Below are 27,792 nucleotides of genomic sequence, written 5' to 3' on the forward strand. Positions count from 1 at the left end.
TGCAACAGGATCTTGATCAATTGGGCCAGTGGGCTGATGAATGGCAGATGGATTTAGATAAATGCGAGGTGATACATTTTGGTAGATTGAACCAGGGCGGGACTTACTCAGTTAATGGTAGGGCGTTGGGGAGAGTTATCGAACAAAGAGATCTAGGGGTACAGGTTCATAGCTCCTTGAAAATGGAGTCACAGGTGGACAGAGTGATGAAAAAGGCATTCAGCATGCTTGGTTTCATTGGTCAGAACATTGAATACAGGAGTTGGGACGTCTTGTTGAAGTTGTACAGGACATTGGTAAGGCCACACTTGGAATACTGTGTGCAGTTCTGGTCACCCTATTATAGAAAGGATATTATTAAACTAGAAAGAGTGCAGAAGGGATTTACTAGGATGCTACCGGGACTTGATGGTTTGAGTTGTAAGGCGAGGCTTGATAGACTGGGACTTTTTTCTCTGGAGCGTAGAAGGCTTAGGGGTGACCTTATAGAGGACTATAAAATAATGAGGGGCATAGATCAGATAGTCAATATCTTTTTCCAAAGGTAGGGGGGTCTAAAACTAAAGGGCATAGGTTTAAGGTGAGAGGGGAGAGATACAAAAGTGTCCAGAGGGGCAATTTTTTCGCAAAGAGGGTGGTGAGTATCTGGAGCAAGCTGCCAGAGGTAGTAGTAGAGGCGGGTACAATTTTGTCTTTTAAAAAGCATTTAGACAGTGACATGGGTACGATGGTTATAGAGGGATATGGGCCAAATGCAGGCAATTGGGACTAGCTTAGGGGTTTAAAAAAAAGGGTGGCATGGACAAGTTAGACCAAAGGGCCTGTTTCCATGCTGGAAACCTCTATGACACTATGACTGTAAACCTCTAAGTGTATTGCTGACCCTGTTGGTGATAACCAAAGATCACACAATAGGAGAATTTCACTTTAAAAAAAAATTATACTGTTGCAACAGAGATTGGAATCATTTTCTTGGCACAGTGGTCCAGGATTTGAAACTGTCAAAGTTCAGCTTCTCTGACATGATATAAGGTTCAATCTAAAGTTGTATTGCTGTTGTGGTAAAACTTCTGTAAGCTGTGGAAATAATAGAGCTTCTTTCGGTAGCAGATTCATACTGCGCTGCTTTAGTTTACTCAACAGGTCCTGTGTAGCATCACACTGATACGTTTTCCTGTCAATTTCAGTTCCCAGACTGGTGGATTTTCCCACTGCCTTGAAAAATAACGTGCTACCTAGTGTCTAAATATTTTGATCCTTACAAGCTGAGTATATAGAGTCTTTTCCTTGAACCCATTTTTGAACATTTCCATTTCTTTTGCTTCCACCCCCCCAAAACAACATTTTTCTGATGACTGATGTCAGGCTCACTGGCCTGTAATTCTGTTTTCTTTCTCCCTCCTCTCTTAAATAGTGTTACATTTGCTAAGTTCCAGCACACTTGGGCCATTCCAGAATTTTAGGTTTGAATCTACTTTGGAGATCCTCTTACTGTTTGGTAAATCCAGAGTTTCTCCCAACAAATATGTGCATGTTGACAATTGATGGCAATAACACAGTCTTATGCTGTATAAAAGCAATTTGAGTTACTTCAACCTGATTTTCCATGGTTGAGAGTCCGCAACACCACAATTGACAATTCATCAGGAATGGGGAGCTTTGTTCAACTGTTGCATAGAATTCAGTTTACGAATTGCAATGTTGTTGAGTGGAATTGAGTGCAAGTTGGGGGGAAGGGTAAAACTGGGAAGTATAATGGTTAATAGGAAGCAAAGCACCAGGTTAGCATCTGCAGAGAAGGTTTCAATTACATGGAAAATTACAAAAAACGTTAAAAGACAGAAGAACTCAGGAGATGTTATTAATGGGGGTGTTAGGATTCAAAAGGAAGGTATAAAACTAGCATAAGGGCACTTTACCTAAATGCTCATAGCATTTGAAACAAGGTAAATGAGTTGACGGCACAAATCATCGCGAATGAGAATGATTTAGTGGCCATTACAGAGACTTGGTTGCAGTGTAGTCACAAGTGGGCGTTAAATATCCAGGTATATTAGACTGTTCAGAAGGACAGACAGGAAGGTACGGGAGGTGTTGCAGCTCTGATACTTGAGGATGACATCAGGGTGGTAGTGAGAGATGATATAGGTTCTATGGAGAAAAGCGTTGAATCCATTTGTGTGGAAATTAGAAATAGTAAGGAGAAAAAGTCACTGATAGGTGTGGTCTATAGGCCGCCAAATAAAAACATCACAGTGGGGTGAGCAATAAACAAGGAAATAACTGATGCATGTACAAATGGTACAGCAGTTGTCATGGGGGACTTTAATCTACATGTCAATTAGTCAAACCAGGTCGGTCAAGGCAGCCTTGAGGAGGAGTTCATAAAACGCATCAGTGATAGTTTCCTCGAACAGTATGTAATGGAACCTATGAGGGAGCAAGCTATCCTAGATCTGGTCCTGAGTAATGAGACAGGAATAGCTAATGATCTCACAGTTAGGGATCCTCTTGGAAGGAGCGATCACAGTATGGTTGAATTTAAAATACAGATGGAATGTGAGAAGGTAAAATCCAAAGCCAGTTTCTTGTGCTTAAAGAAGACTACAAAGGGATGAGCGAGGAGTTGGCTAAGGTAGACTGAGAGCAAAAACATTATGGCTGGACAATTGAGGAACAGTGGAGGACTTACAAAACGATTTTTCACAATGTTCAGCAAAAGTATATACCAGTGATAAGGAAGGACTAGAAAAAGAGATAATCAGCCGTGGATATCTAAGGAAATAAAGGAGGATATCAAATTGAAAGAAAATGCATACAAAGTGGCAAAAATTAGTGAGAAACTAGAGGATCGGGAAATCTTTAAAGGCCAAGGAAAAAGCTATAAAGAAAAGTAAGATAGATTATGAGAGTAAACTAGCTCAGAACATAAAAACAGATAGCAAAAGTTCCTACAAATATTTAAAACAAAAAAGAGCGGCAAAGGTAAACATTGGTCCTTTGGAGGATGAGAAGGGGAGTTTAATAACGGGAAATGAGGAAATGGCCGAGGCATTGAACAGGTATTTTGTGTCGGTCTTCACAGTGGAAGATACAAATAACATGCCAAAAATTGATGACAAAAAGGCTATGGCAGGTGAGGACCTAGAAATGATCATTATCACGAAAGAAGCAGTGTTAGGTAAGCTAATGGGGCTAAAGATAGACAAGTCTCCTGGCCCTGATGGAATGCATCCCAGGGCACTAAAAAAGATGGCGGGGAAATAGCAAATGTACTCATTTACCAAAATTCACTGGACTCTGGGGTAGTTCCAGCAGATTGGAAAACAGCAAATGTGACGCCACTGTTTAAAAAAGGAGGTAGCCAAAAGGCAGGTAACTATAGGCCTGTTAGCTTAACTTCTGTAGTGGGAAAAATGCTTGAATCTATCATCACGGAAGAAATAGTGAGACATCTGGAAAGAAATTGCCTCATTGGGAAGACACAGCATGGGTTCATGAAAGGCAGGTCATATTTAACTAATTTAGTGGAATTCTTTGATGACATTACGAAGCATTGGACAACGGGGAACCGGTGGATGTGTATCTGGATTTCCAGAAGGCATTCGACAAGGTGCCGCAAAAAAGGCTGCTGCATAAGATAAAGGTGCACAGCGTTACGGGCAATGCTTTCGCATGGATACAGGATTGGTTAACGAACAGAAAGCAAAGAATGGGGATACACAATGGGTGTTTTTCTGGTTGGTGATCAGTGACTCGAGGTATGCCTCGGATCAGAGTTGGGACCGCAATTGTTTACAATTTACATAGATGATTTGGAGTTGGGGACCAAGTGTAGTGTGTCAAAGTTCACAGATGACACTAAGATGAGTGGTAGAGCAAAGTATGCAGAGGACACTGAACGTCTGCAAAGGGATATAGATAGTTTGAGTGGGCAAGGGTCTGACAGAAGGAGTCCAATGTTGGTAAATGTGAGGTCAACTATTTTGGTAGGAATAACAGCAAAATTGACTATTATTTAAATGATAAAAAAATTACAGCATGCTGCTGTGCAGAGGGACCTGGGTGTCCTTGTTCCTGAATCATAAAAAGTTGGCTTGCATGCTCAGCAGGTAATTAAGAAGGCAAATGGAATTTTGTCCTTCATTGCTAGAGGGATAGAGTTTAAAAACAGGGAGGTTATGTTACAGCTGTATACGGTGCTGATGAGGCCACACCTGAAGTACTGTGTACAGTTTTGGTCTCCTTACTTGAGAAATGATATACTGGCACTGGAGGGGGTGCTGAGTAGATTCACTAGGTTGATTCCGGAGTTGAGAGGGTTGGCTTATGAGGAGAGACAGAGTAGACTGGAACTATACACATTGGAATTTAGAAGAATAAGGGGGGATCTTATAGAAACATATAAGATTATGAAGGGAATAGATAAAATAGAAACAGGGAGATTGTTTCCACCGGTGGGTAAAACCTGAACTAGGGGGCATAGCCGCAAAATACAGGGAGCAGATTTAGGACTGAGTTGAGGAGGAACTTCTTCACCCAAAGGGTTGTGAATCTATGTAAATCCCTGCCCAGTGAAGCAGTTGAGGCCATCTCATTGAATGTTTATAAGGCAAATATAGATAGATTTTTGAACAGTAAAGGAATTAGGGTTATGGTGAGCGGGCGGATAAGTGGAGCTGAGCACACGAAAAGATCAACCACGATCTTATTGAATAGTGGAGCAGGCTCGAGGGGCCAAATGGCCTGCTCCTGCTCCTCGTTCTTATGTTCTAATTCCATGGCCAGATGTTTTGTTCCAACTTCTGCTGAAGAATATGTGGCAACACAGTACAGGCATGAGAACAATTTAGTATTCTGCATATGCTGGTCGAAGAATCAATATTGACTGGGCCATTGCAAAAACTCGGCTCAACAATGGGACAGAGCATTCAGCCAACTCTGCTAGTCCTGTAACCACTCTGGTAAAGGATTTAGAGCAAGGCATTCAGCTCATTGCAGCAAATATTTTTTCAAGATCATTTTTTAAAAATGTCTTACAGATGCCAGGAATATGTCATTTCATAACAGCTCTCATTGAAATCGTTTAGATTGAATATCTTGGTGCATTTAAATGCAAATTTACTTCAGTAATAATTAAACATATTTTAAGAACTTGTCCTAAATTTCTATGGCAGTCTTCGGTGACTGAACCAGATGAATATCAAATAAGTATCCTAACAATGGCAGTTCTCTGCTTAAAGCTCCCCTTTGTAATAAGACAAATTCCTTACTATTTACCTCTGGAGTCAATGTGTATCAAAGGTTTAATGAATCAACGCAATACAAGTGTGTCCTGATTACAACAGTAGTAGCTGCGTCTATTATTCTTACAAGATACATTTTACATGAAATGTCATCCATCATTGGTTAGCTACCATATTGTTGAATTTTGTAAGAACGTTGGATGGATAGTTTCGCTTAACTTGGACCTGATAAATTCCCTAAGGCTAAAGTCACGGTCGAGACAGTGACGGGAAATATTTATATATTCACCAGCTGGACTACTTTATAAAGTCAATTTTTCCCCTGTGTTTTTTAAAAGGGAGAATTGCTGATCTGACAAAATATGTCCACCTGGTCACCTGATACCTTGCAGCACTTTCAAAGTAACAATGGTCATGTGGATAGTGAGTCTGCTCCAGCCCACTTCGAATAAAGGCCGGCCTTCGCAGGTCTCAATACCCCATGGTGGTGCTAATGGCCAAAGCATTAGCAATCCTAGCACAATAGTTTCGACAAGAGAACTTCAGTTTACCAACCTGAAACCAGTGTCTCCTAGAGCAAAAGAATCCTGACTCCAATTAAATACCTAGGTTTCCACCTAGATTCCTGACTTCACCTGACGAAGGAGCAGTGCTCTGAAAGCTTGTGATTTCAAAACCAGTTGGACTATAAAGTGATGTTGTGTGACCTCTCAACATTGAGGAAACATATGACATAACCTCTCCATGCACTTGGACCCCTTAAAATTACCTTCTCCTTCAGAAATGGGACATAGGTTCAGGAATCTTCCTGATGTTCCTCTTCATTCCATTGCAGTGACTTGAGAGCTGCTGGCCAGTCAAAGTGACGGGCAGCTCTCCGAGGCAAGACTTGAGTGAGAGGCAGAAGTCCTTCCTGCAGCAGACTGACACTTATTCAAGCATGAAATGGCTATAGGGCACTCAGAGTAGAGAAGGTAGACTCTGCCATCTGTAAAACTCACAAAATGGTCCTGTGCTGCTCACGGAGTTCTGACTGCCCAGGTATCTGAATTACCTTTTCTGGGGTTGTATCTTCCTTTAGTTGCATGAGGTCAGGGAGTCGTCCATTATTTTTACCATTATTTTGCCTCTGAGTTCAAATTTTAAGTCTCCATATTTGCAACTTTCTGCCATTCTGTACAGATTATTTGTGAATGAATCAGTGCAGCACAGTGGCACAATCGTTAGCACAGCTGCCTCACAGTGCAAGGTCTGGGGTTCAATTCTGGCCTTGGGTGACTGTCCGTGTGGAGTATGCATATTCTCCCCGTGTCACCTCCGGGTGCTCCAGTTTACGCCCACAGTCCAAAGATGTGCAGGTTAGGTGGATTAGACACATTAAATTGCCCCTTGGTCTCCCAAGATGTGTAAATTAGATGGGATTAGCCATGGTAAATGTGTGGGATTACAGGAATAGGGTGGGGGTGGGGGCCTGGGTAAAACACTTTGTCAGAGCGTTGGTGCAGACTCGATGGGCTGAATGGCCTTTTCTGCACTGTAGGGATTCTATGAATCGACAGGTTCTCCTTGCTGCTGGACACACTTGTTAAATTTAGCTCTTTTGAGTATTTTATCGTTCTTAGATTAAGATAAATGTTGAAAGATTTTAGTACTTCAAATTTAGCAGATGGTTCAGTGATTTCCTGTCTTGCAATATTGACGGCTACAATCGGGCCTATCAAGTCGAGCAGTGCGTAAACCAGAAGCACTGCTATATCTTAGAAATCTTTTCTCCAAAGCTCACGATTAAATTTTGTTCTTCGATCATTTTACAGATTGTGAGCATTGCTGGGTAGACACATCCCTAGTTGCCCATGAGAAGGTGTTGGTGAGCTACCTTCTTGAACTGTTGCAGTTCCTGTAGTGTAGGTACACACACAATGCTGTTAGGGAGGGAGTTCCAGGATTTTGACCCAGCGACAGTGAATAAATGGCGATATATCAAATTAGGATGGTGAGTTGCTTGGAGGGAAACCTCCAGGTGGTGGTGGTGTTCCCAAGTATTGGCTGCTTTTGTCCTTCTAGATGATAGTGGTCGTGGGTTTGGAAGGTGCTGCCTGAGGAATCTTGGTGAGTTCCTGGTACTCATGGCTGCCACTGTTTGTCAGTGGTGGAGGAATTGAATGTTTATGGAAGGGACAGCAATCAAGCGAGCTGCCTTGCCCTGGATGGTGTCGAGCTTCTTGAGTGTTGCTGGAGCTGCACTCATCCAGGCAAGAAGAGGGTATTCCATTACACTCCTGAGTTGTGCCTTGTGGATGGTGAACAGGCTTTGGAGAATCAGGAGGTGAATTACTGCAGGATTCCTTGCTTTGACTTGTTCTGGTAGTCGCAGTATATATATGGCCAGTCCAGTTCAGTTTCTGGTCAATCGTAACCCCCAGGATGTTGATAGTGGGGAATTCAGCAATGATAATGGCATTGGGACAATGATTAGATCCTCTCTTATTGGAGGTGGTCATTGCCTGGCACCTGTGTGGCAAGAATGCCACTTACCACTTGTCAGCCCAAGCCTGGATATTGTCCAAGTCTTGCTGCATTTGGACAAGGGCTGTTTCAGTATCTGAGGAGTTGTGAATTGTACTGAACATGGTGCAGTCATCAGCAAACATTCCCACTTCTGACGTTATGATGGAAGGAAGGTCATTGATGAAGCAGCTGAGGATGGTTGAGCCTAGGACACTACCCTGCGGAACTCAGGTAGTCTCGATTATGTGATTGATTTGGGCCTTGGATTAGGCCAAATTGATTTGGAAGTGTGGCATTCAGATCCATGGTTCCGTTTCTGCTTTAACAGCCTTCTGAATTTCAAGCAGGTGTTGCTGCTGACTTGGAGATAAATGGATTTTCCATGCTTGCCAGTTTTGGTGGGCTCTGCTGCAGTGGCAATCATACTCAGCTTGAAATAAAATTTCAACAAGGGCTGCTTGAATTGACTGCCTGAAGAGTTCTCTTGCTCAGCATTTTACTTTAAAGTCGTGAATTGGTCGAATACTGGATTTTGCTTCTCTCAGATGAGCTTTGAAGTTACAATTCTTGCAGGTTTTTAATTTTTTTGATTTAGGTTTGGAGTGAGCTCAAATGCCGTATTCAGGTGCCGACTCAGCAATTGGGTTTGATCGATGGATTTATTTCAAACTGCATGTCTGTCCCTGAATATTTAAAGATTTCTCAGGACTTACTGCAACCTGGAGTTTTAAAAGATTTAGCTCACCCAGCTCGGACTGCTGACCCTGCATTCTGGAATTTGAAACTGGACTTCCCAAAGGAGATGTAATAAGGAGTTTTAAATTTCTGCCTCCAGCTACAAGTCATTCTTTGGAGCTTTTTCCTGGTGAACTTCCCTCTGCATCCCTGCTTCTGGGGCTTACTGTTGGGCCAGACTGCTTTGCTGTATTTTTTCTTAGTCTTCTAGTATTTTAGTTTTTCTCTGCATTTTCTGCAAGGTCTTGGGTTTTTTCACAAGCTGCCTCTCCATTGTCAGGTGCTGGTAGGTCTGAAGAAGTCTTAATAGACATAAGTGGGTTAAATCTAAGTCTTCATTGACTCTTAGAACTATTTACAAATATACAGTGAAGGGTTTACGCTCAAGCTGTCTCCATGCTTGCTGGTAGATGGCTCTGCCCAACACTAGGCTGACCCTGCATGCGAGTCATGTGGCTCTTAGCTCACCATGTGGGTGGTACTGTACTCAAACCCACATTTCCCAATATGTGCCCTATATCTACTTCACAAACTATGATATTGTTTGAAAAGGGCTGGAGTTTGATTTTGGATTTAATAATAAATGACCTGCATTATCTTTGTGTTATGTAAACTGATATCGAAATGAATGTGTTTACTTTGCCTAGTGAAAACCACTATGAAAACCTCACTACTGCCTGCTTTTCCATAAAGATACTAAGAATGCTGGTAACGCTATTGACTGTGCTAATTGCATAGAAGGCCACTACATGCAAAGAAAACTGGACACATTCTCATCATCATGTCATGAATGCTGCTGCCACCTTTCTAAACTGCTTTCTTTTGCTTCACACCTTTGGGATAATTCTGCTCTAGTCCACTAATGCAGAGCCACTTAGAAGGATGTGGTTCAATCCTAGCCAGCTGTGGGTGGTCACTGTGTTTACAGAATGAACCGTAGCAAATGGCTGCTACACACAGCCCTCTGGCGCTGTCATGTTGATACATGCACAAGCAAGCTGCTCTGAGTTGCAGCACAGAGAAGGGAGTGCAAGCCCATACTCAACTCCTTGATTAGCTCTAGCCCAGGTGTATGGCAAGTCAGCTAGAAGTACAGAGAATCCATTAACAATGTGAACACAAGTGAACCAGTAAGGATTAAGTTGTACCTAAATTGGCTGATTTTTGGGATCTCGCATAAATGGCAGCTGAATGTGGAACTGGAAATTGGAAAATCTGATTTGCCTGTTTCAAAAGTGCATGGTTGGCAACTTTGTGTGCAATAAAGCCATTGACTGTGCTAATTGCATAAAGGGGCACTACCACAGCATTTATGAGGCAGTGCAGTTACACACTAGGTCTTGCAATGTGATCCTAAAACCTGAAAGGAAAATATCAAAATCCAACTTAATAAACACGACTCATTCAAAATCTTTTTTTAAATCTACAATTTCCTCCATTGTCTCCTCACTTTTTACCTTTGCAACCTCCTCCTGCCTTAATATAAACTTATATCTAGCACTTACCTGAACCTGACCTCCCTTCTATTTCCCCTTTCCTCTTTGTCCATCTCTGGTTGTATAGGGCTTTCAGCCATCTTTAATCCATGTGATGGAATTCCCTCTAGAATCCTCCCACATTTCTGGACTCCACACAATCTACCAATTATTTTACCTCATCTAACTTTTTTGCTGATAAACTACTTGGTGTTCTGTTGCTACTTCTGTGAGGTAAGTTGTGATCTTTTATTGTGTCAAAGGCACCAAAACAATTCAATTTTTCGTTCAATTCCAGTACTATATTTTTCCCTGTCGTCAGCAAGACATAGGATTTTGGACCCCAGATGCCTCCAACTGCTTCAGTGTTGCTCTGTTGCAAGCTGCACAGAGCTCCATTTAGCTGACAACCATAGGAACTGGAGCAGCAGAGTTAGAATCCATGTCAACAGTCTTATTTGAACTTATTAACTTTTGTGACCCATTATTTAGCAGGAGCTTACTCCAGAGTTGATTTTCATTTGTCAATTAAGTTATAATTCACTATCTTCACTTCTACATGTGTCCATATCTAATAGAATAAATCATTTTGTAATTTTCTTTGTGAAATAGATAGTGGCCCCTCTGATTCAGGTGATTTGTTTTTGTCTGCTGGTGGGCCACTTTGATTCAGTTGGCTGGCAAATCAAACAGATACCTCATTTTATTACCAGTGACTAATGCATCACACAATTACATGAATCACACCTGTCTGACTTCTGTATTGAGATGAAATGATGCCAAAGGATCATTCTCTTAACAGATTAGAAATGTTAACATCTTGTGAACGTCCCTACTTTCTCAGACTGTGTATTAAATTGAAAATGCAGGTAAAAGACCAGATCCTACAATGGATGACGCCACCAAGCTTGAAAAGAGTAAAAGAGAACATAAAGTAAAGCAAGAAGTAATTATTTAAGTGTTAAGCATAGAGCTTGAGACAATGAGGAAAGAAGATAAATTGGAGTGTTTATAAATGGTGAGAAACTAGGAACTGTAAAGGAGAAAATATATTTAAGAGCCCTAAGTACACACATCATTAAGAGCTGTTATTTCATAGGGACTACAATACAAGGGGGCGAATGCTGTAGTTAGTTTTGGGTACTGTACTGCAAGAAGGATTGGTTGACCTTGGAGGTGTGCAGAGGTGGTTCTCCAGAATGATATAAGGAGTTAAGTTATGAGGATAGGTTGCTTGTATTAACTTCAGTAGAAACCACAAGAAATAGGAACAGGGCCCGTTGAGCCTGCTGTGCCATTCAGTATGATCATGACTGATCTTGGGCTTCAATTCCATTTTCCAGTTTGCTGCCCACATCCATTTTTTTCCCGAGAGGCCAAAAATCTGTCTATCTAGGCCTTAGATGTATTTCTCCTTATTTCAGTACTAAATTATTGGCCCTTATCCCGAGACTATGGCCCAATGTTTTATACTCCCCAACTAGTGGAAACAATTTCTCAGCGTCTCAGTGTCTACCCTCTCAAACTCTATCTGAATGTTGTAGGTTACCACAAAATTGCCCCTCATTCTTCTAAGCTCCAGAGAATGTAAGCCAGAGAACAAAAGCCCAATTTGATCAGCTTCTTATCATGAGACAACTCCTTATCCCAGGGATCAATTTAACTGTACTGCTTCCAATACAAGTATCTCCATTTTTGAATGTGGAGTCAAAACTGTACATAGTATTCCAGGTGTGGTCCCATCAAAACCCTTTACAGTTGTAGTAAGATTTCTTTATTGTTGTACTCCAATAAAGGCTAACATGGCATTTGCCTTTACAATTGCCTGCAGCACCTACATGCTAATTTGTATGAGCACACCCAGGTAAGTCTCTTTGAACAATGATTCACTCCGTTTAAAGTAGCACTCCATCTGCTATCTTGCTGCCTACTCACTTAACCTCTTCATATCTCTTTGCAGCCCTCACTTCTCTGAATTATCTTGAACCATGTCCCCTTTCTCATAGATTCCGAGGGAAATGTTTTACCTGTACCACTTCTATTCATTTAACAACCATTCAATTTTCTAGTGGTACCTTTCTTGCTACTGCAAATTATTTCCCATTTAGTTTCCAGCAATCTGCCTCAATATGTCCCATACTGTTACAATGGAAACACTGAGGTTCTGAATATCACTTGCACCCTCAGCAGTTTCCTTTTGTGGTCTGAGGAGAAACTTCTTGACTATTCCCAGTTGTCCCTTCTCTTCCCTGACTTAGGTTTACAAAGATGACAGACAAAAGGTTTGGATCTGTGGACCAGCTCATAATTGTCAGCTATTTAGGCTGCTGGTCTAGCTTTTTTAAACCTTTTCATCATCACAGGTCCTAACTACGGAAGGATGTGAATCTTTAAATTCTTCCAAGAGAATTACTTCGCTAAGAGCTGAAGTTTTTTTGCTATTGTCACAAGTAGGTTTACATCAACACTACAATGAAGTTACTGTGAAAAATCCCCTAGTCTACACACACCAGCACCTGTTCAGTGCACTGAGGGATAATTCAGCATGGCCAATGCACCTAACAGCATGTTTTTCGGAGTGTGGGAGGAAACCGAAGCACCCAGAGGAAACCCATGCAGACTTGTGGAGAACGTGTAGACTCCACACAAACAGTGGCCCAAGGTGGGAATTGAACCCTGGTCCCTGGTGCTGTGAGGCAGCAGTGCTAACCACTGTGCCACCATATTTTGTCTCTACCTTTAATGCCTGTGTCCAATGGTCAAAATTACTTTGCTTTATGCTCTTGAATTCAGTATTGGTCTGTGCAGGCTGTTTCCTTGCATTTCAAAAATTTCTGCCTGTATGCCTCAGGAACCAAGTTGTAGCTTCCTTTACTACACTATACTGCACAGATACTATTTCTGACAGCAATGTACACATCTCATGAGCTCTACCGACTAATCTACTCTAATGGTAGTGTCAAAATTTATCTTGGCCATTTCAACTGTTTAGCTGTCTTCTCAAATGAAATAAAGAATGTTTTAATATCCCTTTCCTCAAACTTCAGAAGAGCTTGTACACATTTGAACAGCGTCCACTGGGTTCTGATCTGGAAATATATCCTTCCTCTCCTTCTAGTCTCTCTTTAATTGTCAGCCTTTTAAGCTGGAATTCTCTCTCCTTTTCTTTTTCCTCCTTTTCTAACCTCACCATTTCCAATTCCATTTCCTGTCTTCCTTTCTTCCCGTTCTCTTACCTTCTCTCTCTCCTGTCTTGTTGCCTTTGAAATGTTCTTTCTCTTTTTTTTACTTCCAATTTTATTTTTTTCATTTACAACTGAATCCTATCCAATTTAAATGACTCATTCCTTGGAGAACTTGGTGTCTCAGGTATCTCTTCCAGTTTAAATGTTGTGCTATTCTTTCAAGTGTTACAGATTTTCTTGCCTCTGCAGGTAATCCTAACAGTAACTTAACTGCCAACTCTGTTAACAGCAAAGAACAAGAACAAAGAACAATACAGCTCAGGAACAGGTCCTTCGGCCTTCCAAGCCTGGTCCAAACTTGACCATTCTTTTGTATCCCTCCATTCCCACTCCGTTCATATGGCTATCTAGATAAGTCTTAAACGTTCCCAGTGTGTCCGCCTCCACCACCTTGCCTGGCAGCGCATTCCAGGCCCCCACCACCCTCTGTGTAAAATATGTCCTTCTGATATCTGTGTTAAACCTCCCCCCCCTTCACCTTGAACGTATGACCCCTTGTGAACGTCACCACCGACCTGGGGAAAAGCTTCCCACCATTCACCCTATCTATGCCTTTCATAATTTTATACACCTCTATTAAGTCTCCCCTCATCCTCCGTCTTTCCAGTGAGAACAACCCCAGTTTACCCAATCTCTCCTCATAACTAAGCCCCTCCATACCAGGCAACATCCTGGTAAACCTCCTCTGTACTCTCTCCAAAGCCTCCACGTCCTTCTGGTAGTGTGGCGACCAGAACTGGATGCAGTATTCCAAATGCGGCGGAACCAACGTTCTATACATCTGCAACATCAGACCCCAACTTTTATACTCTAGCACTTCAGTTATCTTTTGTAAATCGGTGCTGTTTAGATCTTCCATCTTTAGAAAAGTCTTAGCAATTTCCAATGACATTTCAGATTCCAACCCATATAACATAAATCACAACAACTCCAATTCCTCTGTCCAGTACCTCAGTACCTCCACATCATTTTGTTAAGGATTCATAGATCCCACTTAATAACTACAAATCCCAGACCAATCATTACTTTTCGGCATCCAGTAACCTGCTTTGAACATTTCAAAATATCGTGACGAATTATTAAGCACCCTGTAATCTGCTTTCCATATTCCAAAAATATCCCAGATGAGCCCCCACTTTTGTTATGATCCCAACTAATGTTGCTACTGGACAAATGAGTTCCCAGAGAGAAAACTGGCTTGATGGATCCTAACGTCTTATTTTTTGTTTAGATACATGGATGAACTGCTGATTAACTTGGAACAAAAGTGTAACATATATATTAAACAAGAAATACACTACACCTTCACCCGAGCAATATCTTTACAGATATACACAGATTTACAAGGATAACACAAGTTACAAAATTTACCTTGTACTCTAATATTTTCAGTAATTACACAGTCCATGTAAACTAATGGGCGAAATGTGGTCTGAAACTCCACACTCTGAAACTAAGTGACAGATGCTGCCCAATATAATTCATAGAAACCCTACAGTGCAGAAGGAGGCCATTCGGCCCATCGAGTCTGCACCGACCACAATCCCACCCAGGCCCTACCCCACATATTTACCCGCTAATCCCTCTAACCTACACATCCCAGGACTCTAAGGGGCAATTTTTAACCTGGCCAATCAACCTAACCCGCACATCTTTGGACTGTGGGAGGAAACCGGAGCACCCGGAGGAAACCCACGCAGACACGAGGAGAATGTGCAAACTCCACACAGACAGTGACCCGAGCCGGGAATCGAACCTGGGACCCTGGAGCTGTGAAGCAGCAGTGCTAACCACTGATATGGATTTCTCATGAATGTCCTAGATGCTTGTCACACTGTGAGCTAACTTGGTCTCATTGAAACTCTGGCTTTTACATGTGGGTTTCCAAACTCTGCTCTTGATGAACACATCTTGAAATTTTCTCCCAAACAACACTTTCTCTTGGGTGCCTTCACCAAGGACCCACTCCCAGGATTTCAACTCAACCTAACCCGCACATCTTTGGACTGTGGGAGGAAACCGGAGCACCCGGAGGAAACCCACGCAGACACGAGGAGAATGTGCAAACTCCACACAGACAGTGACCCGAGCCGGGAATCGAACCTGGGACCCTGGAGCTGTGAAGCAGCAGTGCTAACCAATTGATGTGGATTTCTCATGAATGTCCTAGATGCTTGTCACACTGTGAGCTAACTTGGTCTCATTGAAACTCTGGCTTTTACATGTGGGTTTCCAAACTCTGCTCTTGATGAACACATCTTGAAATTTTCTCCCAAACAACACTTTCTCTTGGGTGCCTTCACCAAGGACCCACTCCCAGGATTTCAACTTTTCCTTTCGGAATTCCTCTGGCTTGGATTGTTACATGCATTCAAGCTACCACTCAATCTTTTGGTACCTGGCCATGCCTCTAGAACACCACTGCTTTACAGGCTGTATTAAGGTGTCGCTAACCTTTTCATTACCGTGGATATCTGGCTTCACACATGGCCAACTTTAAATCTGATTCCTGTAGCTGTCGCTTTAATTCAGAGCATTTTCCCTGCTTTTTACTTGGAATTCCCCTAAACAGGACCTTGTTCAAATTTCTGTTCTTTTCCCTTTTTGACTTAATGCTCTTCTAGGAACTATCTTTGTCCCATTTCCTGGTTTCTGAGACCCTGACCCCCTCTTGAGGCCCTCCCCCTGCCTCTAGTCTCAAAGATCTTCACACCCCCTTACCCCCCCCCCCCCCCCCCCACCCCCCACCCCAGTCTTGGGTAATTTTCCCCCTTCTCCCTTGTCTTGGGAGTCTACGTCACCACTATGATGATCAGACTCAGACCAACGCCAACCTCGCCAACGAACTTCCAGGGGCACCTTGCCACCATACTCCTGGGGGCTCCATGACTACTCTTTCCACTCACCCTCCCACCAATTACTCCCCACCCCGACTCTCACCATCCGTTCCCCCACTCCGCTTATTCAGTTTTAGGGTATTTGAAACAAGAGGAATTCAGAAGTATGTGGAACAAACTCTGCTTTTGGTGTCAGAATGCTTAAAGTAAATGATTTTATGAATCACAAAGGTTTGAGCAGTGAAGTTTGAGTCAATTAATGTCAGTTATACCACTTGCAATGTTAAATGATCGCTCTTTGAGCACAAATGAGATCAAATGATAGCTAAATAATTGCTTTAGAGTACAAGAGTGCAATATTGGGCAGATGAGCCAGGCTGCTAGTTACCATAATTTTCCATACTTGTCTTGCATTTTGCTTTTTTTCTCTTTTATGTTTATCATGGTTAAAAGATGGGAAAACCAACTGGCTACGCTTTTCACCAAATGGATAGATTTTCAATTTGCCACCCAGATATAAAACCAGTGTTGTGGATCTACTTCCATTGTAGAAGCTGCCTAATTTTAATTTCAGTTGATTTCAATAAAAATTAGAATTTGACTTCCCAAAGGGCATCGCAGTGGCACAGTGGTTAGCACTGCTGCCTCACAGTGCCAGGGACCCGGGTTCGATATCCAGCTTGGGTCACGGTCTGTGTGGAGTTTGCACGTTCTCCCCGTGTCTGCATGGGTTTCTTCCGGGTGCTCCACTTTCCTCGCACAGTCCAAAGGTGTGCAGGTTCGGTGAATTGACCTATATTCTCCCTCTTTACCCAAACAGGCACCAGAGTATGGCGACTAGGGGATTTTCACAGTAAATTCATTGCAGTGTAAATGTAAGCCTACTTGTGACACTAATAAATAAACTTTAAACTTTTAATAATAGTTGGCTGATCTACAACGCCAATTTTATGTCTGGATGGCAGATTGAATGCCTCCCCATTGTCTCAGCTCTGAGTTCTGCTACTCAGCAAAGTGGAAACTGAATGCAGAGTCACATTCACCCTACCCTCATTCAGTAGCTTGCCTTAATCATTCCTCTAGAGGAGCACAATTAGTCCATTATTGTGACATTTTCAGTTCGCTCACTAGCCATTTTGTGATTTCCCTAAAGGCAATTGTTAATTTGTGATTAATTGACAGTTCTGCACTCATGGATCTGTGCCAGACTGGGTGTGGTTTGGACAAACTCACTTCAATTCGGGTCATTATACCCAATAAAGAGGGTAAACTTAGAATTATTATAACTGACTGAGAGGTGAGATTTCTCCATTTTCCAGGTTTGAATCCTGATTACAAAGCTAAAAGGGTAACGTGATAGGTATCTCACTAAATTCATTGTATCCATTTCAGTAGAAAAGAGACTTTTTGTTGCCCTGTACCTATAGATAATGAATAGATAATTTTTGGCAATATTTGTGGGCATGTAGTCTGTGCATGTATAATCATCTACATCGGATGCCATTGAAATGGGTATTTTTGCATAACAGTTATGTTTGGAAAAAAATGCATTTGTGGTTTTCGTTCTTCAAGCATTTTCTTATGTGCAATCCTACTTACGATAGAGCTTTATCACTCCCTCTATTATCAGTATTTACAATTATCTGCTAATTATACCAGTGGGAATTTGGGTCAGATCGCAGCTTTAAATTGTTAAGCTGTGACCTGATGTGAAATCTCATATTATGATACTTGTGATACATTTTGGAATTGGGTTGCACTTTACCCATTCTCTATCACTGTAACTCCACAAATTACCCTGCTATTTCACCTAACCTACACATCTTTGGACACGAAAGGGCAATTTAGCTTGGCCAATCCACCTAATCTGCGCATCTTTGGACTGTGGGAGGAAACCAGAGCAACCGGAGGAAACCCACGCAGACATGGGGAGAATGTGAAAACTCCACACACTCACCCAAGACTGGAATTGTACCCAGGTCGCTGGCGCTGAGGCTGTCCTTACAGCGTGAAATTTTGGGAAAGACAGCAATGTAAAATACATGGAATTCTATATGCAAGTTAGTATAATATGGGTGTTTTTCAGTAGATTTAGGCCTTTCATTCCCACTGATGAAGCCTGTTTGTTTACTTATGTAGGCCAGGATTTTCCAGCCCAGTTGTGGTGAAATCCACCGTGGGAGATTAGGCAGCCCAGCCAAAAGTCCATTGACTTTCACTATGACCAGATGATCCCAGCGGCGGACGGGGCTGGAAAATCCTGCCTGTAGTTTCATGAATAGTGCATTCAGTTTTTTTGTTATGCCCAAATGTTGCCACTTGTCTAGTGGTTGCATTGGTGCTGATGGGAATAGAGTGTCTCTAGCTATTCTGTATAGACCCTTCATGATTTTGAATACTGTTGCGAAAAATGTAGTTTCATCGCTCTTATGTTTTGTGAATTGATTTTTAAAAATGTAACATAAATGGTGAAATACCTGGGTTTGAGAATCCCCACTAGGTAATTACCATTCAAAGATCCTTTATTTTATATTACCTCTCCTCAATTTATCCCTTTATACTTTTCTGCATTGGATTTCATCTTCCACGTGTTTGCCCATTCTACCATTTGCCTGCGCTCTCTCAAAACTTATCATTATCCTCCTCACAGTTCACAATACTTCCTAATTTTGTGCTGTCTACAAATTTTGAATTTGGGCCCTATACACCCAGGTTTAGGCGATTAATGGATATCAAAAAAGCAAAACTCCACTCTGTGTGACCCTCCAGTCAGTAAAGCAACCGAACAGTGAAATGCCAGTTTTCATATTACTGAGGTGGGGTAGGTCATCCTGGATAATGGAGATTCCTCGGTGTTCCAAGTGCTTATCTCAGTGAAAGGTTTAGTCCATGAATCTTCCACCAATCATCATTCGGAAAGCTAATATTTAAATTTGATGTTCAATTGTACTTGGTGCTCTTCTGACCCAGTTCCAGGACGTTATTAAATGCAAACACTACTTTGATCCTGTAGCTTTTGCAATATATATTTCCAGTGCTTTCATGGCAGGATTCCCTTCTTCCATAAATATGATCTCATTCAATATTCTACCGCCTGAATCCTAACTTTCAGCAAATCCCATTAGCATGTATCCCTACACCCAGTGACCTATATGGACTCCCAATGTTTTTTTTTGAAGTTTATTTATTAGTGTCACAAGTCGGCTTATATTAACACTGCAGTGAAGTTACTGTGAAAATTCCCTATTTACCACACTCCGGCACCTGTTTGGATACACTGAGGGAGAATTTAGCATGGCCAATGCACCTAACCAGCACCTCTTTCAGACGGTGGGAGGAAACCGGAGTGCCCGGAGGAAACCCACGCAGACACGGGGAGAACGTGCAGACTCCGCACAGACACCCGGGTCCCTGAAGCTGAGAGGCAGCAGTGCTAACCACTGTGTCACAGTGCAGCAACACCTGGAGATCTTATCATTCTCATTTTCAAATCCATCCATGAACTTGCCTCCTCCTCCGCCACTTCATATAATCCACAATCCTCTGAGAACTTTCGATTTCACCCACTTCCTTCACCTTACTGGCAGCTATGCCTTCCGCTGTCTCGGTCCTAGGCTTGATAATTCCCTCCCTAAACTGACAGGTAACATTGGGGTCTTGTCGGGTCCAAGTTGGCAAGCCCATTTTAGGGGATGAGAGGAGTTGCAAGATGTTGGGAGCGGGGAGGGCATTTGAGAGGCTGGCGAAAGGTTTAAAGCAGGAGGGGTGCCTCAGGAGCTCATCCCTCTTGCCTGACACCAGCCCAGCTAAAGCTACCAGGCTCCGGACTGGTGTAGGCATCTCCCTGTCGCAGATACAACATGTGGAATGTGGCCCTTGCGTCCATTAATTGCCCACTTAATGGCCTCAATATTTGCAAGGTGGGCAGATTGCCTAATGGCTCCTCTGTCTCCCCATGTAATTGTCATTGGACGAGGGATGGACGGGTAGGATGTTTACCAGGATGTTGCCTGGTTTGGAGGATATGGACTATGAAGAAAGGTTGAACAAACTTGGATTGTTTTCATTGGAGCATTGGAGGATGAGGGGGAACCTGATAGAGATTTACAATATTATGACAGGCTTGGACAGAGTGGATAGTCAGAATCTTTTTCCCAGGATTGAAGGGACAATTACTTAGGAGTATTGGTTGAAAGTGAGGGGGAAAGTTTAAAAGAGATGTCAGGGGCAAGTTTTTCACACACAGGTGGTGAAGGCCTGGAACGTGCTGCTGGAGGAGGTGGTGGAAGCAGATTCTACAGCAACGTTCAAGAAGCATCTGCATAGATACATGAATAGGCAGGAAATAGAGGGATATTGGCCACGTAGAGGCAAGAAAATATTAGATTAGAGAGGTATTGTGCTGTCACAGACTTGGTGGGCCGAAGGGCCTGTTCCTGTGCTGTACAGTTCTTTGTTCTTTGCATGACGCCTGCTGGATTTTATGTGCCTCCCCACCTTCAAACCTGCCACTGGGTAGCGAATAATCCTGTCCTATCATTCAGTTGAAACTAGATATTTTTTTGCTTTAAATCTGGCAAATTTTTGTTTAAAATTTAGAAAGAAAACTGCACTGTTGTACTCTCCTTGCAAAGTATGTGAATACTTGAAAGTTTACTATTTATCAAGTTCTTGTGCAAAATGCAATGCTGTGGGTTATATTTCCTTCTGTTTGAAAAAGATGTGGACATTTATAAGAATCAGGAAAAACGATAGAGAAAAGGGATTAAATTAGACGGCTCCAGTTGAAGAGCACATAATGAGTCAACGTGTTGTATTTCTGTGATTCAGTCAAAAAAGTTTGAAACCTTTTTAAGTTGCTTAACCCTTAAACTTATGATGCTCAACACAGACTTAGAAATTTGAATGTTTTATTGCCCTCTTTCTAACAGCACTGTTATCAAAATGCACCACAAGTTCATAAAAATGAGTCCAAACTTTTGAACTAATATTGAACAATTATTTTTAACAACCCATGTATCACAATGCCATCGGTATGAAGATTTTATATAGTCAATTTTGTACAAATGCATGTGATCACAGAAATGCCCACAGAGAGAGCCAATCACAATACATGTAAAAATTGTCCCTTAAGTATTTGAGTAATACAAATATGGGGAAAAAGTTATTTGTTCATGGAATGTGGGCATCACTGGCTAGGCCAGTATTTATTGCCCATCCTTGATTGCCTTTGGTGAGCTGCCTTCTTGAACCACCATAGTCCATGTGTTGTAACCATGGCCACTGTGCTGTTAGAAAGGGAGTTCCAGGATTTTGGCCCAGCGACAGTGAAGAAACGGCGATACAGTTCCCGGTCAGGATGATGAGTGACTTGGAAGGGAACTTGCAAATGGTGCCCTTGTCATTTTAGGTGGTAGAGGTCACAGGTTTGAAAGGTGCTGTTGAAGCCTTGAGTTGCTGCGGTGAGTCTTGGACGTGGTGCACTCTGCTGATACTCGACCACAGTGGTGGAGGGAGTGAATGTTTAAGGTGGTGGATGTGGTGCCAATCAAACGGGGGCTGGTTTGTCATGGATAGTGCCGAGCTTCGTGAGTGTTGTTCGAGCTGCACTCATCCAGGCATGGGGAGAGTATTCCATCACATTCCTGACAGGCTTTGGGGAGGCTTAGGAGGTGAGTTATTTTCAGCAGAATTCCGAGCCTCTGACCTGCTCTTGTAGCCACAGTATTTAAATGGCTAGTCCAGTTCAGTGTCTGGTCAAAGATGTTGATAGTGGGTGATTCAGTGATGGTAATGCCATTGAATGTCAAAGGACAATGGATGGATCCTCTCTTGTTAAAGATGGGCATTGCCTGACGCTTGTGTGACACGAATGTTACTTGCCACTTATCAGTCCAAGCCATGACTATTGTTGATATGCAGCATGACCTGGACTCTAAACCAGCTGCACATTTAATGTATATAAATGATGATTCAAAACAAACAATTTGCTACGTGTTTTTTGGAAATTTAGCCATCATATATTCAACATAAAATATGTTTACTTTCTATGTACATAAAGTAATATGTCTACTTTGCTTAAGGATTAACAAGCTTGATCTCCTTCCCACAGAATTAAAGAATAAAACTTGTTTCCCTGGTAAAATTTATTGATAGGTCATTGAGACAAAGCTATCTAGTTTTATAAGCTATAATATATTCAATATATTTAAAATGATAATTAATTTAATCAATGATTTTTAACTTGTACTCAGAGTTTTAAATATATTCGGTCTTTAAAATATATTTTCCCCCACCTCCTAACTTCCTGCTAGTGTGCAGTGATATTTAGTAAGCCCACTGAATGAACTTTATATTGTTCTTGTTGCTACAGCTGCCTGAATGCTTGCACATACTGCAAAACCAAGCACGCAAGAGGAGACCTGGCTAGTTACTCAGTCGCAGAGCTAGTAGACAGAGCCATCCAGTCTTTTCAAGGTAAAATTTAAATGGGGTTAGACTTGTGCAGTTTTTCCTTGAATTCAGAAAAAACGTCACTTTTCCAACCTTGGTAGAATGTTTGTAGTTTTTAAAGCAAGAAATTTAGTAATTTGCTACTGTTATTATTCCCGTGTTGGGTGTATTGGATAGCTGGGGGGGTAGATAAAAGATTTTATATATGCTAATGTATGTTGCACACTGCTGTGGATGTTGAATAGCCCTGTTTGTTACACTAAAGAATTTTCAATCTTTGCAGTCATTCAGCCTGTTCCATTCATTAATTCTGACGCGAGATCTGCAGCAGTGTAGTTGACTCTTAACTGTCCTTATAAATGGCCTAGCAAGTCAGTCAGTTTTATCAAACCACTATAGAAAATTAAGTCACAAAACCAGACGGCCTATCCAGCTTTGACCAAGGAACTGGAAAGGTAAAAGTAAACCCTGCCTTATCCTTGCAATGTCCTCCTAACATCTGGGAACTTGTGCCAAAATTGGTAGAGCTATCCCACAGACTAGTACAGTTCCAGTCTGAATTAGCCATGCTCAGCAAATCATAGTTTACAGACAATGTCCCAGACTTCGTCCTGTCTCACTGAAAAGGTAGACCTACCAGGGGAGATGGCCTGGAGGGAGTGGTCCTTAGAGCCCTCAACATTGAATTCAAACACCATGAATTCTCATGGCATCTGGTCAAACATGAGCAAGGAAACTTCCTGCACATTATTACCTACCAGCTTCCTTCAGCTGATGAATCAGTGCTCCTCCATGTTGAACACTACTTGGAAGAAGAATGCAGGGTAATAAGGTCACAGAATCCACTTTGGGTGGGGGTTTTCGATGTCCACAACTGACCAAGCCGGCTGAACCCAGACTGGGCCTGTTATGAAAGAGCGAACAGGAGGGAAAAGCTACTTGACCTCATCCTCACCAATTTATCTGTCACAGATGCATCTGTTCATGACAGTGTTGGTAGGAATGACTGCCGCAAAAGCCTTCGTTGAGATAAAGTCCAGTCTTCACATTTTGAACATCCTCCTTCATATTGTGTGGCACAAACATGGTGCCAAATGGGATAGTCTCAACAGATTTAGCAGTTCAAAACTGAAAATCTATGATGCTGTGGGTCATTATCAGCAGTAGAATTGAATTCAACCACAATTTGTAAGCTCATGGCCTGTCACATCCCTCACTTTGCTATTACGATAAAGGTAGGGGACCAACTCTGAAGAACATAGGTGAACAAACATAGGCGAACAAACCAGGAGTGGTACCAGACATATCTAAACACGAGATGCCAATCTGATGAAGTTAGAACACTGGACAGCATACCTGCTCAACAGCAGAAGGAGAGACCAATCTGATTGAAGCTCTACAGTCCTGCTGCATCCAGTCATGAATGGTAGTGGACAATTAAGCAACTAACTGGAGGAGAAAGCTTCCAAGCCATCCCTACCTTTAATATTAGTGGAAAATATTAGAAAAGGCTGAAATATTTGTAACTGTCTTCAGTCAGAAGTATCAAATGAATGATCCATTTCAGTCTCCTCCTGAGGCCCCCATCATCAAGGTGTCTTTGGGCACCTTGATTCAATCGACGTGATATCATTAAATGACTGAAGGCGCAAAGATCATGGCCCTTCACGATGTCCCGATCGTCGTACTGCAGACTTGTGCTGCAGAACCGACCTTGCCCTAAGCCAAGTTGTTCTAATATAACTGCAACAGAACATCTGTCAAATGCAGTAAAATGGCTAGGTATGTCTTGTGCACAAAAGAACAGGACAAATCCAATCCGTGATCCATCAACCTACTCTCATTGATCAACAAAGTGATGGAATGTATCATTAACAGTGCTGGTAAGTGGCACTAACTCGCAACAAGTAGCACAGAACATACCGAAAAATGAGGTTCCAAATTAGTGAAGCTACAGCACAGGACCGTGTGCATGTTGAGCATTGGAAATAGCACACAGACAGAGCTAGGCGATCCCACAACAAATAGATTGAATCAAAGCTTATGGCCAAATCACATCCAGTAATGAATGGTGGCTAACAATTAAACAACTGCGGAGGAGGAGGCGCCACAAAGTTCCCTATCCTCAATGGTGGGAAAACCTAGAATATCAGTGCAAGAGGCAAGGCTGGAACATTTACAACCATCTTCAGTCGAAAGTGCCCAATGAATGATTAATTTTGGATGTCTCGTGAGTAGCCACCATTATAGATTCCAGTCTTCAGACTCAGATTCATTCAGCATAATATCAGGATACAGCTGAGTTCACTGGATAGACTGAAAGCTTTGGGCCCTGGCAACATTCTGGCTATAGTACTGAAAACTTGTGCTCTAAAGCTAGTTGTGCCATTAGCCAAGCTGTTTCACCTGACCATGTGAAAGATTGCTCAGCTGTGTCCTTTCCACAAAAGGTAAGACAATCCAATCCAGCCATGTTCTGCCCCATCAGTCCACTCTCAATTATCAGCAAAATGATGAAAGGCCTTGTTGACATTGCTTTCAAGTGTCGCTTACTCAGCAGCAAACTGCTCACTGATGCTTATTTCCGGACCCACCAGCACTAAACAACTCCAGACCTCCTTACAACCTGGTCCAAACATGGATGAAATAATTGAATTGCAGAAATGAGGTGAGAGTGGTTGCCCTTGCCATCAAGGCAACAGTTGACTGACACCAAGGAACCCTAGCAAAAGTTAAGGCTGTGGGGTTCTTAGGGAAGACTTACCACTGAATGGGTTCAAACCTATTAAAAAGGAAGATTATTGTGATTGTTGGAGGTCGATTATCTCAGCTCAAGGACATCGCCGCTGGAGTCCCTTAGGGTAGTGTTCTCAGCCCAACCACCTTCAGCTGTTTCATCAATGACCTTCTCTCCACCATCAGGTCAGAACTGGAGATGTTCGCAGACGCACAGTGTTCAATACCATTCACAGATCCCCGGATGCTGAAGCAATCTATGCCTGCATGCAGCATTATCTGAACAACATTCAGGCTTGGTCTGATAAGTGGCAAATAACACTTGCGCCAGACAAGTGCCAGGCAATGATCATCTCCAACAAGAGAGAATCTAATCATTTTCCCACATCCTGAGGGTTGCCAATCCACTAGGCTTGGGGCCTCCAGAAATTGATGATCCATCGCCAGGATACTGCTGTGTGCAACCCTGGAGAAAAATCATCAGGGCATTAAAAAATATTATTTTTTTGTTGTCATTTTCTTTGAACTTTTCTCTTTACTGGATATAAAATTATTGGCAGTGGGAGAAAAAGGCTTTTTGGCTGATGGTCTAGCATCATCCAATTGAGTAATGAGGCTTATACTTTCCAATTGGTGTATGAAGGCAGTGCGTCATGTTGTAGGGAAATATCCCTTTACCAGTGCAGAATAGAAGTTGAGTCGCAAATCAAGGTTCAAAGCGTGTCTTTATTGTACAATTGCTAGGATCCTAGGGAGATCCAACATAACCCGCTCCGTAACAGTGGGCTGGTCAGCTCGATCTCAATCAAATCACATCAGCGGTGTATCTTTATAGAGTTTCAAATTCGAGCGGGAACATTTAATTTGAGCGGGAACATTGGCTATATGTGTGTTATCTTATGTATTAAAATGGTCTATCAGTTTAAAAAGTCCCCAGGAAGTTTCATCGATTAGCATTTGTATGCTGTGTGTTCGTGTTAATGGGATTACTTGGTCCTGCCCCGGTGTCTAAATGCGTTTCCCATTATCTTCTCTATGTGTCCTCTTATCTGAATTGATCTTATTGTTTCGTGTCTGTGTTTCCTGCTTGTGAGATTGAGTGTTAATGTCATCCTGTCCTGTTGGATGTCTGGAGTATTTCATTCTAATCTTTTATTTTTATATCTTAGTTTATCAGATTTTTATGTCTGCCTTGGCCGAATTTGTAATATTTCAGTGATAGCTTGGTTTTGATAACCCACTCTATGTCTCGTTTCGTAGAGATCTTGATCATCCTTGGCCAGTTTAAAATGCAGCTGCGCGCTGTTGCTAGGCAGATTAGGGATCTTCCGTAGTCTTTGAAATTCGCGAGTCTCTCAGCTGTGCAGGGGGGGACCCGATCGAATATCCATCCGGGGGTGCCCCTCTGCATTGTTGGCCCGTTATGAGTGGTGCCAATTAGTCCAATAAGTAAATATGTTTGATGATACAAAATATGGTTTTCTGGAAAATTTCCTCCTTCAGTCACAAGGATGGATGTGTTGGTCAATTAATGGCTGAAGCTCAGAGGCAAGTTATGTGAGGAAACCTTCAGGAATGCATATAACCACAGTTGGCAACCCTAGTTACCATTGACCACAACAGGTCAAAGACTGGAAATTGTGCAGCAAGTAACTCATTACTTCCTAAAGCCCATCCATCACTTACAAAACTCAAGTCAGGAAAGTAATGGAATGCCCTCCATCTGAGTGCAGTACCGACAACACTCGGGAACAGTCAAGATAAAGTATCCTGCTTGATCAGCACCCCATCTGCCACCTTATTCACTCCCACCACCACTGGTGCACCGCGTCAATGGTGTGCACCATCTTTAAGCAGCAACTGCGCAAGGATACTTCGACAGCACCTTTGGAACCAATGTCACTTAGAAGGACAAGGGCAGCAGACACGTGGGAACTCCACCTTCAAGTTTCCTTGCAAGTCACTCACCATCCTCACCATTCCTTCATCATTGTTGGGTAACAATCTTGGAACTCTAACAGCAATAAAGTAGTACCTTCACGACAAGGACTGCAGTAGTTCATGAAGGTGGAAGGGAAATTAAGCAGAGGCAGTAAATGCTAGTCTTGCCAGCGATGCTCTCATTCCATGATAAAGTAAAAGCAGCACTAATTTTACCCATCTCCAGTACCCTTTCTGTTTCTATTTCTTACTGCATCATACTTCTTTCTGCGAACTTGGGTTGTAAATTGCAGCTATGGGACTATCATTGACTGGTGCTGAGTTGGCACGTGTCCTGGCATTAAGTGTCACAGAGATCATGTAGGCATAAAGTATCAAACAGAATTTGGTTCTAAGACGGGGATGGTTTATTCGGGGGTTAAAGGTTCTCGGAAACTGGGTGAATTTATGGAAATTATTTATCAGTAGTTTTAAAGTTTTATGTCTTATTTATGTGTTAAATTCTAACTTTTGGGCAGAATGGATATTACTGCTCAAAGGAATTCAATTTTTAAAGATACAATTATTTTATTTATTAGTGTCACAAGTAGGCTTCCATTAACACTGCAATGAAGTT

At 42.1% G+C, this 27,792-nt stretch overlaps 1 protein-coding gene across 2 annotated transcripts in view; it reads left to right on the top strand.

Annotated features, from left to right (window-relative positions):
• Positions 1-27,792, top strand: part of cdkal1 (CDK5 regulatory subunit associated protein 1-like 1) — a 630,648-nt gene that overhangs the window by 181,173 nt on the left and 421,683 nt on the right. For both annotated transcript variants that reach the window (XM_078241916.1, XM_078241914.1), the window contains one exon: positions 22,420-22,523. In XM_078241916.1, coding sequence (XP_078098042.1) covers positions 22,420-22,523 — 104 coding nt within the window. The remainder of the gene's footprint in view (positions 1-22,419; positions 22,524-27,792) is intronic.

This window comes from Mustelus asterias, chromosome 2, assembly GCF_964213995.1.
Source record: "Mustelus asterias chromosome 2, sMusAst1.hap1.1, whole genome shotgun sequence".
Lineage (NCBI taxonomy): Eukaryota > Metazoa > Chordata > Chondrichthyes > Carcharhiniformes > Triakidae > Mustelus > Mustelus asterias.